The 18,544-nt window shown below is 43.6% G+C and overlaps 1 protein-coding gene across 1 annotated transcript; it reads left to right on the top strand.

Annotated features, from left to right (window-relative positions):
* The first annotated feature begins 3,716 nt into the window (after positions 1-3,716).
* On the top strand, positions 3,717-17,250 carry dap (death-associated protein). Its single transcript, XM_014157180.2, has 4 exons — positions 3,717-4,018; positions 5,995-6,103; positions 11,429-11,471; positions 16,625-17,250. The coding sequence occupies exons 1-4, from the start codon at positions 3,964-3,966 to the stop codon at positions 16,742-16,744; spliced, it is 327 nt and encodes a 108-aa protein (XP_014012655.1). The 5' UTR covers positions 3,717-3,963; the 3' UTR covers positions 16,745-17,250.
* Positions 17,251-18,544: the final 1,294 nt, after the last annotated feature.

The raw sequence follows: 18,544 nt of genomic DNA, 5'->3' as shown, positions 1-18,544 counted from the left end.
GAAACCCAGACACGAGCTGCCCAGTGACGCGAGCCTACTGATGAGCTAAATGCCTTTTACGCTCGTTTCGAGGCAAGCAACACTGAAACATGCATGACAGCACCAGCTGTTCTGGACGACCGTGTGATAACGCTCTCGGTAGCCGATGTGAGCAAGACCTTTAAACAGCTCAACATTCACAAAGCCCTGGGGCCAGACAGATTACCAGGACGTGCACTCAAAGCATGCACGGACCAACTGGCAAGTGTCTTCACTGACATTTTCAGCCTCTCCCCAACTGAGTCTGTAATACCTACATGTTTCAAGCAGATCACCATAGTCCCTGTGCCCAAGGAAGTGAAGGTAACCTGCCTAAATGATTACCGCCCCATAGCACTCATGTCGGTAGCCATGAAGTGCTTTGAAAGGCATGTCATGGCTCACATCAACAGTGTCCTCCCGGATACCCTAGACTCACTCCAATTCGCATACTGCCCAAACAAATCCACAGATGACGCAATCTCAATCGCACTTCACACTGCCCTTTCCCACCTGGACAAAAAGAAGCCCTATGTGAGAATGCTGTTCATTGACTACAGCTCAGCGTTCAACACCATAGTGCCCACAAAGCTCATCACTAAGATAAGGACCCTGGGACTAAACTCCTCCCTCTGCAACTGGATCCTGGACTTCCTGACGGGCCGCCCCCAGGTGGTAAGGGTAGGCAACAACACGTCTGCCACGCTGATCCTCAACATTGGGTCCCCTCAGGGGTGTGTGCTTAGTCCTCTCCTGTACTCCCTGTTCACCCACGACTGCGTGGCCAAACATGACTCCAACACCATCATTAAGTTTGCTGACGACACAACAGTGCTTCTACACCTGCATTGCCTGCTGTTTGGGGTTTTAGGCTGGGTTTCTGTACAGCACTTTGTGACATCAGCTGCAGTAAGAAAAGCTTTATAAATACATTTGATTGAATTTGATTGGTAGGCCTGATCACCGACAACGATGAGATGGCTTAGAGGGAGGAGGTCAGAGACCTGGCAGTGTGGTGCCAGTACAACAACCTCTCCTTCAATGTGAGCAAGATAAAGGAGCTGATCATGGACTACAGGAAAAGGCGAACCGAACAGGCCCCCATTAACATCGACGGGGCTGTAGTGGAGCGGGTCGAGAGATTCAAGTTCCTTGGTGTCACCAATGAACTATCATGGTCCAAACACACCAAGACAGCCGTGAAGAGGACACGACAACACCTTTTCCCCTTCAGGAGGCTGAAAAGAATTGCCATGGGTCCCCAGAACCTCAAAACGTTCTACAGCTGCACCATTGAAAGCATCCTGACCGTTTGCATCGCCGCCTGGTATGGCAACTGCTCGGCATCTGACCGTAAGGGTAGTGCATACGGCCTGGCAGTGTGGTGTTGTGTTCGGCGCATGTGACAAATAAAGTTTGATTTGATTTGAAGGGGTTGAATCTCACATGAGCCCCCCCCCCCTTTGAAATGTGGATGTACATGTAGTCTATTGGGTTGAAAAGGGAAGTAGCCAACAGCTTGAAAATGTATAAAAAGGAATTTCTGCCTTGCACTCAAACACACTACTTTCGCCTAATATTGCAGGCTATATTACATAGACCTGTACACCTAAATGTAAGCCCACATTTTACGCATTTTCATAATCATCTGCTTAGTCACATACAGTATGTGTTATTCACTATTCACTGGAGGAGGATCCAAAGTGTACAGTAGAAATAATTTGCACTCTCAGTATCATCATACAGATGGCAGTATTGCAGTGTGAGACGGCAGTCAATGTAGGAAGACTCTTTGTCATCAGTATATACATGTAGGCCTACAATGTTTTATAGTTTGTGCATAATTATAATCATTTTAATCGAGCATCGAAGGACCGACTTCGAACAGTTTTTTCCTGAGAAACAAAGCTCGATGCGAAGTGGGCTCAAAGCCACGGATAAAACGCACTTTTAATTACGAGTGGCCGCTTTAGCAGTGGGTGCCACCTAGAAACAGTTAATAGTTAGATAAAGGTTAAATAAAAACAATTAACGGTGGACCTAATGATAACCTATATGACTCCTAGGCTTTTCGTTCAAAAAAATTACAATGTACGATAAACTTTCTTGGAAGGACCTAATTTATATTTTTCCCATAAAAGCACACGGATGTGTGTGAAACAGAAATGATATCTTTGTTAGGTTGAAGAAGTTGTGCCAGGATCATGTAATCAGTGCCGACTGGTTCTACTTGTACCACGTTATCTGATGGGACGAGATAGAATGTAGCGTTTGGTCACATCCAAGTAAATCAACCATTTTAAATGCCTGACTCATTTTGTGCGTAAGAACATGAGGTGCGTTCAGTTCGCTTGCATGTTTGCTACATTGCGGAACGACTTGTACTGAATAACACTTCCCCCAAAACTTCATTGAATAGACTTTGAGGTACGTTTACTTTGCTCCCGATTGGTGGTTGTCTCCGAGGTGTGGCTTGACACAGTGAATGACGTATTTAAAAGGCGGTGACCATGCTGACATTGTTCCCCAAGCCACAACCCAACCCAACCCCTCCCCGAATTTTCAACTGGTCTTTCAGTACAGCTTTCATTTCCGTTCAATTGTACGTTCCAGAATGTAAACATGTACTGAATGCAGCCCGGTTTAACTTTAAATGCGTGCTTATGTTCACATGTATGGACAAATGTTGTTTATGTTATGAATTCATCAACAACATTGTTCTACAAAACAAGGAGAGAAGGACAGCACTGACCTCATAGGCTTTTGATTGGACATCAACACCTCTCATAGGACAACAACACCCTTTGGACTGGGGGAATAGGTGTTACAGGATGTCTTCGCTACTGTCAGAACCAAACACTGACACACACGGAACACACGCACAGATGCCCACACACACACACACACACTGACCAGGCGATTCCCTGATTTTCAGGGGTGAAAGTATAATTCATTTCTTCCTGGTACGGGACCTCCTATATACCTGCTATATATCAAACATTTTTATGGGCCTAAACATATAATTATATAATCCATATTAATTCAATAGCATCTCTGTGGGCCTAGTCATAACGATTTGTCATGTAACTGTTAAAATGTTTTACCTTTTATTGTGGCATAAAAGCAACCAGTCATGATGTTTTCATCTGATTTTCATTTAAACATATATTTCCCATGCCAATAAAGCCCCTTAAATTGAATTGTCAAACAATCACTTACTAGGCTACCTACATTGTCAATAGGGCAGAATTGATGTGTCCACTGCGCGGCCGTCTAAGGCACTGCATCGCAGCGCTAGAGGTGTCACTACAGACCCGTGATCGGGAGTCCCATAGGGCAGCGTCGTCCGGGTTAGGCCGGGGTAGACCATCATTGTAAATAATTAATAATTTTTCTTAACTGACTTGCCTAGTTAAATAAATGTTAAATAAAAATCTCTGCCTTGGCAAAGTATCTGTGTTCTCATCGAACCACATAGCATTTTGGAGCGAAGACTATACCACCCGTTTTCAAGTACATTACCTCCCTTTTCATGCCCCTGACATGTGCTAATGATAAAAAGTGGTATACTAGCCTACAGTCTTCTTGACATTTTGCTTTAATTATTGTGATAGGCTCATGTTTTTGCTGGTACCCTTACTATTTATTTTGCCGGGACGCCATGCCGGACCATACATCCTTTTACTTTGACCACCGTTGATTTTATTTATCCATGGGAAATTCTTTATTCTGGCACTAGCCCCGTCCCGTACCGACCCTACACCACGTCAGACTGAACGTGACTTTCCTATTTGTCGATATTTCTCTGTCCTCATCATGCACCGTTGCCAAACAAAAAAGCCACGTTGACGAACTGGACTGAAGTCTACTGCTGCTGTTTTTCCCAGAGAAATACATCTAAACGAGCGTTTTTCACTCCTCCGAAATATATAAATTAGATTACAGATGTCTTCGCCTCCAAAGGAAAAAATCGAGACCAAAGGAGGACACCTCCCGGCTGGTATTAAACCTTATGTTGCTTTTTACAGAACAAACATCGCTTTTGTTTTCATGATTCAACTGACATTGTATCACTGCATACGCATTAGGCCTATGTCAATAATTGTGTTGGGCAACGTTAGTTAGATACTCCACTCAAGTTGCTAGACTAACATGTATGTGCTGTTGAACGACATCTGAAAGCTTACGAAATATTTGTTTTGTTGCCTGTCGCTAAGTCTGATTTACCGAATAACGCACTACGCCTGTACATTGAGATCTAACGTTGAACATGTTGCCAATGTTTTATTGACGGAGCGCCATCAAACCTAGGCCTGTATCTTCTATTGTGGCCTAGGTTTGACATGACAATTCCATAAGGAGTTGGCAAGAGAGCAGAAACAGACTGGCTTCCAGGCTATGTAGCTAAAGTCTATGTGGGGGATCTGATAACAGTCCTAAGGAGTAGCCTACGTGGACATAGAAAGTAGGGCACATAGCCATAACTGACTAAAGATTACAAGTAGCTACTAACTAATGTTGCTCGACTGTCAGGTGGTGAAAAGACATGATCTCATTAGCAGGATATGCCATGTCTTAAAATACTCTAAGGGTGTTTTCATACTATTTTTGTTAGTATAGTAGGGTTCGCTTATTTCTTTGTCCAATGTGAACACTCCAAAGGAACTCAGACCCCTCAAGAGTCCCGGAAGCGAAACGAACTGAGACCGAGAGGGGGTCTGAGTTTGGTTCACTTCAAATCCTCAGTCTGGTTTCCTTTTTTTAGGGCAATGTGAACACAAAGCTCCCCAGGTCCGTTTGTCATTATTCCCGCACCACACACTAGTCTACTGCAACACCTTTTCCCCTGCCATAACCCCTCACATTGGTGCCACAATTCAGAGAAGATTGTGTGGATTTGCAACAACAAAAAAACGTGTGCTGTTTTGGGATATTGATTAGCAATTGTCAAGGATGCACATAAATGCCAAAATATGAGTTTTTAGTTCAGGTTATTTGTTTACAGTATGTGATCTATAGGCTAAGAGAGCTTCATAAGATGTTTATTGATTGTGGGGTTTGAATAGTGTGAAGACAACAGGGTACAAAATCAATTGTAGCTTTTACAACTTTCAATTACAGAATTATTTAATCTGCAGTTATTCTTTTGCTATTTATTCTGTTACTATTAACATGTCAATATTATTGGTATCTTCTGATTACGATGATTGTCATCTTTTAACTAAATGCAATTTTTTTGCTTCCAAAATGTAAGTAGACATATAGCTTTCTGATCAGATGGAATTACTTTTCCTGCACATTGTAAAAACCCAGACTGCATTGAGTGAATGTTGGAAAAAGATCTTGGTTCCTTTCTAAACATAGCAATGTGAATGCAATGAGGACTCAAACCACAAAATAGTTGGTTGTGAACTGGCAGAAGAGTTGAGTCCTCATTCAAAGGCAAGGGCAATGTGAAGGCGAAGAGAACAGAGTTCTTTAGTGTTTTTTTACCCCAGAGTTCACTTTAATGAGGACTGAGATCGGTTATTTTAAAGAGGATTATATGTGAATACACTAAGTATTGTTTTTGACCAAGTGCGCATGCACCAAATCTGCAGGTGGGCCTGTAGCCTTTTAGGTTATCTGATTATCTGACTGTCTGTGGGTAATTGTACGGCTTTGGCGAAGGGAATTCTTTGTTGCGCCTCAGCCTTTTGTCCACACTACCCTAATGTAGCCTTTCCCAAACCCGGTGCTGGGGAACTGCATATTTCGTTTTTTGCCCTAGCACCAGACAGCTGATGAAAATAATGAAAGTTTGATGAGTTGATTATTTGAATCAGCTGTGTTGTGCTAGGGCAACAAAAACAAAATGTGCAGCCTTTGGGGTCCCCAGGACCGAGTTTGGGAAACACTGCCTAATGTGTGTCGGTGTTTGTTAATGTATAACAGTGATAAAGACGTGTGTTGATGTGAATTCATTGTGTGTGACAGTGAAGGCAGGGGGGATGAGGATAGTGCAGAAGCACCAGGGAGCAGCTCCACCTGAGCCGCCTCCTGACAAGGACGACGACGACGACGAGGAGTTTGTGGAGGAGCCTAGGTAACACACACACACACACACAAAAAATAGTCCAAGTTGAAGTGAAATTAATTATTTTTTTCAAAAAGTAAAAGAAACTGAAAAGTGGAGTGTGCATATGTATTCACCCCTTTTGCTATGAAGCCCCTAAATAAGACCTGGTGCAAGCAATTACCTTCAGAAGTCACATCATTTGTTAAATAAAGTCCACCTGTGTGCAATCTAAGTGTCACATGATCTCAGTGTATATATATATATACACACACACACACACACACACACACACACACACACACACACACACACCTGTTCTGAAAGGCCCCAGAGTCTGCAACACCACTAAGCAAGGGGCACCATGAAGACCAAGGAGCTCTCCAAACAGGTTAGGGACAACGTTGTGGAGAAGTACAGATCAGGGTTGGGTTCTAAAAAATATCTGAGACTTTGAACATCCCACAGAGCACCATTAAATCCGTTATTAAAAAATGGCAAGAATATGGCACTACAACAAACCTGCCAAGAGAGGGCCGCCCACCAAAACTCACGGACCAGGCAAGGAGGGCATTAATAATGGAGGCAACAAAGAGACCAACGATAACCCTGAAGGAGCTGCAAAGCTCCACAGCTTAGGACCACTTTAAGCCGTACACTCTACAGAGCTGGGCTTTACAGAAGAGTGGCCAGAAAAAATCCATTGCTTAAAGAAAAAATAAGCAAACACGTTTGGTGTTCGCCAAAAGGCATGTGGGAGATTCCCCAAACATATGGAAGAAGGTAATCTGGTCAGATGAGACTAAAATTGATATTTTTGGCCATCAAGGAAAATGCTATGTCTGGCAAAAACCCAACACCTCTCATCACCCCGTGAAAACCGTCCTCACAGTGAAGCATGGTGGTGGCAGCAGCATGCTGTGGTGATGTTTTTCATCGGCAGCTGAGAAACTGGTCAGAGTTGAAGAAATGATGGATTGCGCTAAGTACAGGGAAATTGTTGAGGGAAACCTGTTTGTCTTCCAGAGTTTTGATACTGGGACCGATGTTCACCTTCCAGCAGGACAATTGCCCTAAGAATACTGCTAAAGCAACACTTGAGTGGTTTAAGGGGATACATTTAAATGTCTTGGAATGACCTTGTCAAAGCCCAGACCTCAATCCAATTGACAATCTGTGGTATGACTTAATGATTGCTGTACACCAGCGGAACCCATCCAACTTGAAGGAGCGGTTTTGCCTTGAAGAATGGGCAAAAACCTCAGTGGCTAGATGTGCCAAGCTCATAGAAACATACCCCAAAAGACTTGCAGCTGTAATTGCTGCAAAAGGTGGCTCGACAAAGTATTGGCTTTGGGGGGGGTGAATAGTTATGCACGCTCATACAGTTGAAGTCAGAAGTTTACATACACCTTTAGCCAAATACATTTAAACTCAGTTTTTCACAATTCCTGACATTTAATCCCAGTGAAAATTCCCAGTTTTAGGTCAATTAGGATCACCACTTTATTTTAAGAATGTGAAATGTCAGAATAATAGTAGAGTGATTTTATTTCAGCTTTTATTTCTTTCATCACATTCCCAGTGGGTCAGAAGTTTACATACACTCAATTTGTATTTGGTAGCATTGCCTTTAAATTGTTTAACTTGGGTCAAACGTTTTGGGTAGCCTTCCATAAGCTTCCCACAATAAGTTGGGTGAATTTTGGCCCATTCCTCTTCACAGAGCTGGTGTAAATGAGTCAGGTTTGTAGGCCTCCTTGCTCGCACACGCTTTTTCAGTTCTGCCCACAAATTTTCTATAGGATGAGGTCAGGGCTTTGTGATGGCCACTCCAATACCTTGACTTTGTTGGCCTTAAGCCATTTTGCCAGAACTTTGGAAGTATGCTTGGGGTCATTGTCCATTTGGAAGACCCATTTGCGACCAAGCTCTAACTTCCTGACTGATGTCTTGATTTTGCTTCAATATATCCACATAATTTCCCTGCCTCATGATGCCATCTATTTTGTGAAGTGCACCAGTCCCTCCTGCAGCAAAGCACCCCCACAACACGATGCTGTCACCCCGTGCTTCACGGTTGGGATGGTGTTCTTCGACTTGCAAGCCTCCCCCTTTTTCCTCCAAACATAACGATGGTCATTATGGCCAAACAGTTTTGTTTCATCAGACCAGAGGACATTTCTCCAAAAAATACTGTCTTTGTCCCCATGTACAGTTGCAAACTTGGGGCAGTGGCTTCTTCCTTGCTGAGTGGCCTTTCAGGTTGTGTTGATATAGGACTCGTTTTACTGTGGATATAGATACTTTTGTACCTGTTTCCTCCAGCATCTTCACAAGGTCCTTTGCTGTTGTTCTGGGATTGATTTGCACTTTTCGCACCACAGTACGTTCATCTCTAGGAGACAGAATGCGTCTCCTTCCTAAGTGGTATGACGGCTGCGTGGTCCCATGGTGTTTATACTTGCGTATTATTGTTTGTACAGATGAACCTGGTACCTTCAGGCGTTTGGGAAATGCTCCCAAGGATGAACCAGACTTGTGGAAGTCTACAATTTTATTTCTGTTGTTTTGGCTGATTTCTTTTGATTTTCCCATGATGTCAAGCAAAGAGGCACTGAGTTTGAAGGTAGGCCTTGAAATATATCCAAAGGTACACCTCCAATTGACTCAAATGATGTCAGTTAGCCTATCAGAAGCTTCTATAGCCATGACCTCATTTTCAGGAATTTTCCCAAGCTGTTTAAAGGCACAGTCAACTTAGTGTTTGTAATCTTCTGACCCACTGGAATTGTGATACAGTGAAATAATCTGTCTGTAAACAATTGTTGGAAATATTACTTGTGTCATGCACAAAGTAGATGTCCTAACCGACTTGCCAAAACTATAGTTTGTTAACAAGAAATTTGTGGAGTGATTGAAAAACAAGTTTTATTGACTCCAACCTAAGTGTATGTAAACTTCCAACTTCAACTGTTCACATACATACATACATACATGCATACATACATACATAGTCCTTGTACCGAATAATGTGTTACATTTGTAGAACTGGTAAGAACATTCCACAAACTTGAACTCACCGAATAACCTATGATGGCCGGTATCTGTGCTAGAAGAGGAAACGACCAGTTCTGATGCTTTATTATCTGTTTATTTTCATCCCTTCACATTGTCAACCTGAGGTCCACCTTGTTTTTATTTGAACTTGTCATTATGGCCAAAAATTTTTTGTAGTGTTTTTTTATTTTTTACATGTTTTTGAGGCTACATTCATCTGTTGTATATGTTTGAGGCTGTAATTTGGTGGATAAATGCGTGGTGCATTATGCTCACCCACTAAGTTATGCTCTGGGTCTCGACTGTTGAGCAATGTCTGTTTATCCGGTATAAATATTTACACCACAATGTGTGTGTTGCGTTTACTGCTGAGTGTACTCTCCAAAACCTGTTGAGCAACACGTTGGACGTTTATACAAAACTCTCAAACTCAGCTGTGACTCTCGCTCCTCTCTTTGGCCGGTCCTTGGGAGCGAGCAGGAATTGTGGCATGGACGAAGGGAAAGTAAAGAGAGCGAAAGAGGTTTAAAGTTTTGGCTTACCCTATGCCCCAGCCTAAAGAGGGAGGTTGCCATAACAGCTCCTGCCCCGGGTCCTCTGGAAAGATCAGAGGCGGCAGTGAAAGTGCCCGTGTGAAATGCTGTAGAAATCCTCTCTGATGCGGTCAGCTTGGCTCTTACCCTGGCTCTGGCTTTCCTTCAGTCGCTCATTAAAGACCAAGGTTGTGTGTGTCCTGCGTGCATGCCTGTGTCCACTCTGTTGAGAGCAGGTGGATGCTGTGTAGCAGCCAGTGGAGCGAGGTCACCATGGGAACGTCTGTCACATACAATTTATACCTAGATGGAGAGATGGGAGGAAAGGGAGAGAAGTTTACAGTGAAGGCAACAGAGCATCGCCATAAGCACTTCCTGTACACAGCCTGAGGGGCGGAACCAACCCTAACTCTAAAGATCTTTTTATTCTCTTGCTCTCCCCCACTCTATTTCTCTCTCTATCCCTCTCTCTCCCTCTAGCATTTCGCTACACCCGCAATAACATCTGCTAAACACGTGTATATGATAAATAAAATGTTATCTTTCTCTTTATCCCCTCTCTTTCTTTCTCTCTCTCTCTCTCTCTCCCTCTCTTTTTGTTTCTCTCTCTTTCCCCTCATCTTGTCTATCTGGTGTAGCTGCACTCCAGATCAGTGGCGCTTCTAGACCATTTCAGCGGGGGGGGCCAAGCTGGGGCCAGTTGTACTGTTACAGGGGCCAGTTACATTAGACGTTGTTGTCATAGCGTTTTCTTCACTACATTGCAGGCATTAGCAGGCAAAAGACCATGTTCATAATCATCATCGTTGCCACTGTCTAATAACGGATGTAAAAAAAAGAATGATAGTAAAAATTATTTCATACTCCACATTTAGGGGGGCCACAAGGGGGTCCAAAATTGTTGTCACAGGGGCACTGACCCCCCCCTCAGAACCGCTAGTGCTCCAGATGACTGACTGACTGCGCCTCAATCCTCTAATCTCAGACTAACTTGTTTTGTCAATTTGATTAAATTGCTCTCATACAAGTGTAGTTAGATTGTAATAACATGTTGACATTACTTGAAGATAATGTTTAGGCTACTTTAAGTGAAGTACTCCAATACAGGTATACTGCAGCGAAGTGGGCCTGTGTCTGTCAGTCATTAACGTCTTGACAAGGCCGCTGGGGTTGTACCAAGGACGCTAGCGACAATATGTAGGCTACCTTAATTGTGTCTGCTACGTTAAGTCTCTCTGCTGCCCTGCCCAAACCTCCAGAGGTAGACGCTGAGGACAGCTTTTCACCTCCGGTAATGGTTCTGCTGTTACACCAAACAGGACTCGTTTCTCATGTCAAGGTCCATTTCCATCTCGGGATCTCTCTCTCTCTCCCCTCCCCTCATCAACCCCCCCGTCCTTCTTTCCTCCCTCTCCCCTGCTGTGTGAGTTGCAGTGTAGAACCAGTCCAGTATTAATGGTACTCATTTAGCAGGGTGGCAGGCAGGTCCACAGCATCACAGTACTGTGAATGAGCTCACGGCGGTCTCTTTCTCTTGCCGTCTCTGTGTATGTTTGTTCAATTGGATCAAACAGAAGCACTTTCTGTTCCTGTCTTTTATAACCCCCTGAAAGAGAAACTCCAGAGTTGATGGTCAGCGTTTCTGACATCGACACTGGCATACATTCATTAGGCATTTCATCTCAACAAAATGTGATCATGTCTCGTCAAAGAATTGACATTGAGGTAGGAGTCTGTGTTTAACCCCTCTTTCTGTCTCTAGCCCACCAAAGCCCACTGTGGTCGTGTCAGGAGTGGTTACAAAGGTAAGACCTGTGTGTGTGTGTGTGTGTGTGTGTATGACCCACCCAGATGTCCTTGACAGGGTCAGATAGGGCAAGACGGCTCCTAGCATCGTGTTAGCACTGAACACAGATTGTTGGGGAGAGATACCAGATATCACCTCGGACTGGATTCTTCACCAACGCACACACCACACACTAAGCTTAACCTACCGCTTAGCCTACCCCGACCCCTAGGATATTGCCATTTACCCCCACCCTTTCCACTCACACACCATGCTTACCCCCATCTAAGCTCACCCCTCTGGGGTCTGTACTTAGCTCGCTATCTGTACATCTAGGCTTGCCTTTTTATTCTCTATTTGTCTGTGCTGCCATACCTGCAGGCTGCGACAGCATTAAATATAGCCTGACGAACCAGGGGGTAGCTGCAGAGATTAGATTCTCCCACTGAGATGACCTTAGTGAGGGGTGCTACATCTCCCTGATTAAGGCTAGCCTTACTGCCTCGGATCTATATTTGTTGAGGTTTGGTAAACTAAACTAAATTCCACTCAGTTATATTGCCTTCCTACGGAGAGAGAAGAGATGTCTCTCTGTACACACTGTACATCTCTCTCCACCTCTCATTCCATCTCTCTCAAACAAACAAATACATTTCTCTATAGCATACACATTCTCAATCTCTCTCCCTCACACAGATACACACCCCATCCCTTCCTTTCTCTCTCCCTCACACTGATACACACCCCATCCCTTCCTTTCTCTCTCCCTCACACTGATACACACCCCATCCCTTCCTTTCTTTCTCCCTCACACTGATACACACCCCATCCCTTCCTTTCTCTCTCCCTCACACTGATACACACCCCATCCCTTCCTTTCTTTCTCCCTCACACTGATACACACCCCATCCCTTCCTTTCTCTCTCCCTCACACTGATACACACCCCCATCCCTTCCTTTCTCTCTCCCTCACACTGATACACACCCCATCCCTTCCTTTCTTTCTCCCTCACACTGATACACACCCCATCCCTTCCTTTCTCTCTCCCTCACACTGATACACACCCCCATCCCTTTCTCTCTCTTATTTTTTTATATATATATATATATCTACCTCATACATTTCCATCCTACTTTGACTTTATTCCACTGTGTGTGAGTGCTTGCGCTTGCATTCCCGTCCGTATGTCAATAAGTTTATATAGATGATGTAACCTTCCATCTGGTCTCCCTACTGCACCATAATATCAATCCATCCATGCATTTATTTATTTCTGTTTACATACAAACCAAAACATCATTGACTAATTTCCAGGAAAATACACAACATAGATTTCCTTATAGAGATTAGGCTGTATGCTAGTGACCTAGAGAACTGATACAGGAGTTTTATTGTACCAGCTCCAGTGGACTGTATAAAGGGGTCTGAGTGGTGTCATGCCCAGATTCAGGCCTCCTAAGCTGGATAATGATGTCTGCCACACCCCGGCTCCCTGGATCGTAGGTCTTTCAGATCTATAGGAATTATGGTCTTAAACTAAAACATTCACAAATATACACTGCACAACATTAGATCGCATGCATGCACAGACAGACAGACAGACATGATATATAAAAGTGTGTGGTGTGTGTATTCTCTATACTGCTGTGTTAGCATTTCCTAGAGACTTGAAGCTGGTGAGACATTCACAGCCAGCACAACTCTCTTATCTATCAGACTCCGATATTATGACTACACCGCTGTTACACACTACAGTACTCTTCTGGAACGCTACACAATTCTCCTGGGGAAGAGCGGGAAAAGAGAGTGAGCGGGAGATTATGAAGAGCTAGGGGCAGTTTACTTTTATATGAGCTATACTTTCATCCTCTGTAGGTTGAATCTGACACTCACCCTATGGTATTAATGGACTTGTGTACTATCCCTTATTATGGCCATGTCTTCTCTTTTTATTGAACCTTTATTTAAACCAGGCAAGTCAGTAATGAACAAATTCTTATTTACAATGACGGCCTACTTCCAAACCCTAACCCCGGACGACACTGGGCCAATTGTGCGCCGCCCTATCTGAGAGAGAAGACTGCCAATCAAGTTTTTTAGTCTTAACTATAGCACTACATGCCTAAGAATGCCTACAATGTGAAGCAATGCAGTGGAGTGTAAAAAGTAAATGCGCTTGATTTTCATGGGATGTGGCATTGTGGTATTGAAGGGGGGGGATGTGTATTTGTGGGCTGGGTTCTTGGAACTTCAGATCGAGGGTTTAGATAGACACTCCTGGGTAAATCCATTTGAATTCGATCACTTTTTTACAGCAATCCCTTTTGATTTGAACCACTTTCCATACGTCTGCCCATGGAAGAAGTAGTCAGAAAGCTCAAAGTTAACACGTTTTGCATACCCCACCCTAACATGAGACATCCATGTCTTCATCACTGGAAAAGGTTCAGTTTGATTATAATTTTAAAGTATACAAACAGAGTTATCAAACTATTTAATCATTTCTTGAAATAAATGTTTAAAAAAGAAGTACACTACCGGTCAAGTTTTAGAACAACTACTCATTCAATGGTTTTTCTTTTATTTTTACTATTTCCTACATTGTAGAATAATAGTGAAGACATCAAAACTATGAAATAACACATATGGAATCATGTAGTAACAAAAAAGGTGTTAAACAAATCAACATACATTTGAAGTCGGAAGTTTACATACACCTTAGCCAAATACATTTAAACTCAGTTTTTCACAATTTCTGACATTTAACCCTGTCTTTTAGGTCAGTTAGGATCACCACTTTATTTTAAGAATGTGAAATGTCAGAATAATAGTAGAGAGAGAGCTGAAATAAATCATTTCTTTCATCACATTCCCAGTGGGAATACACTCAATTAGTATTTGGTAGCATTGCCTTTTAAATTGTTTAACTTGGGTCAAACGTTTTGGGTAGCCTTCCACAAGCTTCCCACAATAATTTGGGTGAATTTTGGCCCATTTCTCCTGACAGAGCTGGTGTAACTGAGTCAGGTTTGTAGGCCTCCTTGCTCACACACGCTTTTTCAGTTCTGCCCACAAATGTTCTATAGGATTGAGGTCAGGGCTTTGTGATGGCCACTCCAATACCTTGACTTTGTTGTCCTTAAGCCATTTTGCCAGAACTTTGGAAGTATGCTTGGGGTCATTGTCCATTTGGAAGACTCATTTGCGACCAAGCTTTAACTTCCTGACTGATGTCTTGATGTTGCTTCAATGTATCCACATAATTTCCCTGCCTCATGATGCCATCTATTTGTGAAGTGCACCAGTCCCTCCTGCAGCAAAGCACCCCCACGACATGATGCTGCCACCCCCGTGCTTCACGGTTGGGATGGTGTTCTTCGGCTTGCAAGCCTCTCCCTTTTTCCTCCAAACATAACGATTGTCATTATGGCCAAACAGTTCTATTTTTGTTTCATCAGACCAGAGGACATTTCTCCAAAAACTACAATCTTTGTCCCCATGTGCAGTTGCAAACTGTAGTCTGACCCACTGGAATTGTGATACAGTGAAATAATCTGTCTGTAAACAATTGTTGGAAAAATTACTTGTGTCATGCACAAAGTAGATGTCCTAACCGACTTGCCAAAACTATAGTTTGTTAAAAAGAAATTTGTGGAGTGGTTGAAAAACTAGTTTTAATGACTCCAACCTAAGTGTATGTAAACTTCTGACTTCAACTGTATATTTGAGAGTCTTCAATAAGCCACCCTTTGCCTTGATGACAGCTTTGCACACTCTTGGCATTCTCTCAACCATCTTCACCCGGAATGCTTTTCCAACAGTCTTGAAAGAGTTCCCAGTTATGTTGAGCACTTGTTGGCTGCTTTTCCTTCGCTCTGCGGTTTGACTCATCCCAAACCATCTCAATTTGGTTGAGGTCGGGGGATTGTGGAGGCCAGGTCATCTGATGCAGCACTCCATCACTCTCCTTGGTAAAATAGCCCTTACATAGCCTGGCGGTATGTTGGGTCATTGTTCTGTCGAAAACAAATGATAGTCCCACTAAGCCCTAACCAGATGGGATGGCGTATCGACTCCAGACCAAAGGACAAATTTCCCACCGGTCAAATGTCTATTGCTTGTGTTTCTTTGCCCAAGCAAGTCTCTTGTTCTTATTGGTGTCCATTAGTAGTAGTTTCTTTGCAGAAATTTGACAATGATTGGCCTGATTCAGTCTTCTGAACAGTTGATGTTGAGATGTGTCTGTTATTTGAATTCTGTGAAACATTTATTTGGGCTGCAATTTCTGAGGCTGGTAACTCTAATGAACTTATCCTCTGCAGCAGAGGTAACTCTGGGTCTTCCATTCCTGTGGCGGTCCTCATGAGAGCCAAGTTCATCATAGTGCTTGATGGTTTTTGCGACTGCAGTTGAAGAAACTTTCAAAGTTGTCAATGTTCCGTATTGACCTTCATGTCTTGAAGTAATGATGGACTGTCATTTCTCTTTGCTTATTTGAGCTGTTCTTGCCATAATATGGACTTGGTCTTTTACCAAATAGGGCTATCTTCTGTATACCCCCCCCACCTTGTCACAACACTACTGATTGACTCAAACGCATTAAGAAGGAAAGAAATTCCACCAATTAACTTTTAACAAGGCACACCTGTTAATTGAAATGCATTCCAGTTAACATGAAGCTGTTTGAGAGAATGCCAAGAGCGTGCTAAGCTGTCAAGGCAAAGGGTGGCTATTTGAAGAATCTCAAATATTAAATATATTTTTATAACACTTTTTTGGTTACTACATGATTTCATAGTTTTGTCTTCATTATTATTCTACAATGTAGAAAATAGTAAAAATAAAGAAACCATTTGTATACACACACACACACACACACACAGCATCCCTGTGGTAATTAATCAGAGAGCCAGAATATTTAGAACAGACTGGGGTCAAACGATTCTGCACACCAGGAAAGAAAGTACGTAAACATACAAGTGATACACCACACACTGGTGCTGCTGGATGCTTGGAGGAGCACTAAGGCCAGTGGTATGTATTGAAGCTATAGGGCTCTGACTAAAAGGCCTATAGTCTGAGGGCTGATCAGCTTGAGGAAAATATGTAGGTATGTATGTGTGTACTGTAACACACCTGTACTAAGTGGATGTGTGTGGTTGTGTTCTCAGGGTGATAAGGACTTCACCCCGGCGGCAGCCCAGGTAGCGCACCAGAAGCCCCAGCCGTCTGTCACCAAGATGCCCCAGAACCAGCACCTCACCCAGCAAATCCACCAGCCCCGCAAGTGAGGCTACCGCCAAGCTTACCTTCCCTCCGCTAACTCTGCAACAGTTGGCCCCACAAGGCGCCAGCAATCTTCCCAGACACAGCTCTACGGTCAGTTTTGTGTTTACCCCCCTCCAATGGTTAAGTAAGGATTTGAGGAGGCGAAACTGATCCTAAATCTGTGACTAAGGGCAAGCCAATGCAACGAATCATCAATGAACCACATCAGCCAACCTATCACAGCAGCCTACCGACCAACCCAACAACCACAAACCAATCAAAGAACTGGACAACCAATCAATTAAGCATGCAACCAATTACCATAAGTGCTCAGGTTACCAGGGAATCCTCTGTTAAGCATTCCATGTGATCCCACTCTCCTCATACTTTGGTTATTATACTGAACAGAAATATAAACGCAACAATTTCAAAGATTTTACTGAGTTACAGTTCATGAACTCAGCAAAAAAAGAAATGTCCTTGCACTGTCAACTGCATTTATTTTCAGCAAACATAACATGTGTAAATATTTGTATGAACGTAACAAGATTCAACAACTGAGACATAAACTGAACAAGGTCCACAGACATGTGACTAACATAAATCAAAAGTAACAGTCAGTATCTGGTGTGGCCACCAGCTGCATTGAGTACTGCAGTGCATCTCCTCCTCATGGACTGCACCAGATTTGCCAGTTCTTGCTGTGAGATGTTACCTTACTCTTCCACGAAGGCAACTGCAAGTTCCCGGACATTTCTGGGGGGAATGGCCCTAGCCCTCACCCTCCGATCCAACAGGTCCCAGATGTGCTCAATGGGATTGAGATCCGGGCTCTTCGCTGGCCATGGCAGAACACTGACATTCCTGTCTTGCAGGAAATCACGCACAGAAAGAGCAGTATGGCTGGTGGCATTGTCATGCTGGAGGGTCATGTCAAGGTGAGCCTTCAGGAAGGGTACCACATGAGGGAGGAGGATGTCTTCCCTGTAACGCACAGCATTGAGATTTCCTGCAATGACAACAAGCTCAGTCCGATGATGCTGTGACACACCGCCCCAGACCATGACAGACCCTCCACCTCCAAATCGAACCCGCTCCAGAGTACAGGCCTCGGTGTAACGCTCATTCCTTCGACGATAAATGCGAATCCGACCATCACCGCTGGTGAGACAAAATCGCGACTCGTTAGTGAAGAGCACTTTTTGTCAGTCCTGTCTGGTCCAGCGACGGTGGGTTTGTGCTCATAGGCAACGTTGTTTCTGGTGAGGACCTGCCTTACAACAGGCCTATAAGACCTCAGTCCAGCCTCTCTCAGCCTATTGCGTACAGTCAGCACTGATGGAGGGATTGTACGTTCCTGGTGTAACTCGGGCAGTTGTTGTTGCCATCTGGTACCTGTCCCACAGGTGTGATGTTCGGATGTACCGATCCTGTGCAGGTGTTGTTACACGTGGTCTGCCACTGCGAGGATGATCAGCTGTCCGTCCTGTCTCCCTGTAGCGCTGTCTTAGGCGTCTCACAGTACGGACATTGAAATGTATTGCTCTGGCCACATCTGCAGTTCTCATGCCTCCTTGCAGCATGCCTAGGCACTTTCACGCAGATGAGCCGGGACCCTGGGCATCTTTCTTTTGGTGTTTTTCAGAGTCAGTAGAAAGGCCTCTTTTAGTGTCCTAAATTTTCATAACTCTGACCTTAATTGCCTACCAGCTGTTAGTGTCTTAACGACCGTTCCACAAGTGCATGTTCAATAATTGTTTATGGTTCATTGAACAAGCATGGGAAACAGTGTTTAAACCCCTTACAATGAAGATCTGTGAAGT

The sequence above is a fragment of the Salmo salar genome, chromosome ssa19, assembly GCF_905237065.1.
Source record: "Salmo salar chromosome ssa19, Ssal_v3.1, whole genome shotgun sequence".
Taxonomy (NCBI): Eukaryota; Metazoa; Chordata; class Actinopteri; order Salmoniformes; family Salmonidae; genus Salmo; species Salmo salar.
This window is presented reverse-complemented; position numbering and strand designations above follow the sequence as displayed.

Excerpts from the sequence above, each read along its gene's own strand:
- dap (XM_014157180.2), top strand. The coding sequence starts at position 3,964 with ATGTCTTCGCCTCCAAAGGAAAAAATCGAGACCAAAGGAGGACACCTC. Across the intron at positions 6,104-11,428 it reads GAGTTTGTGGAGGAGCCTAG|CCCACCAAAGCCCACTGTGG; the intron begins GTAACACACACA and ends TTCTGTCTCTAG. Across the intron at positions 11,472-16,624 it reads TGTCAGGAGTGGTTACAAAG|GGTGATAAGGACTTCACCCC; the intron begins GTAAGACCTGTG and ends TTGTGTTCTCAG.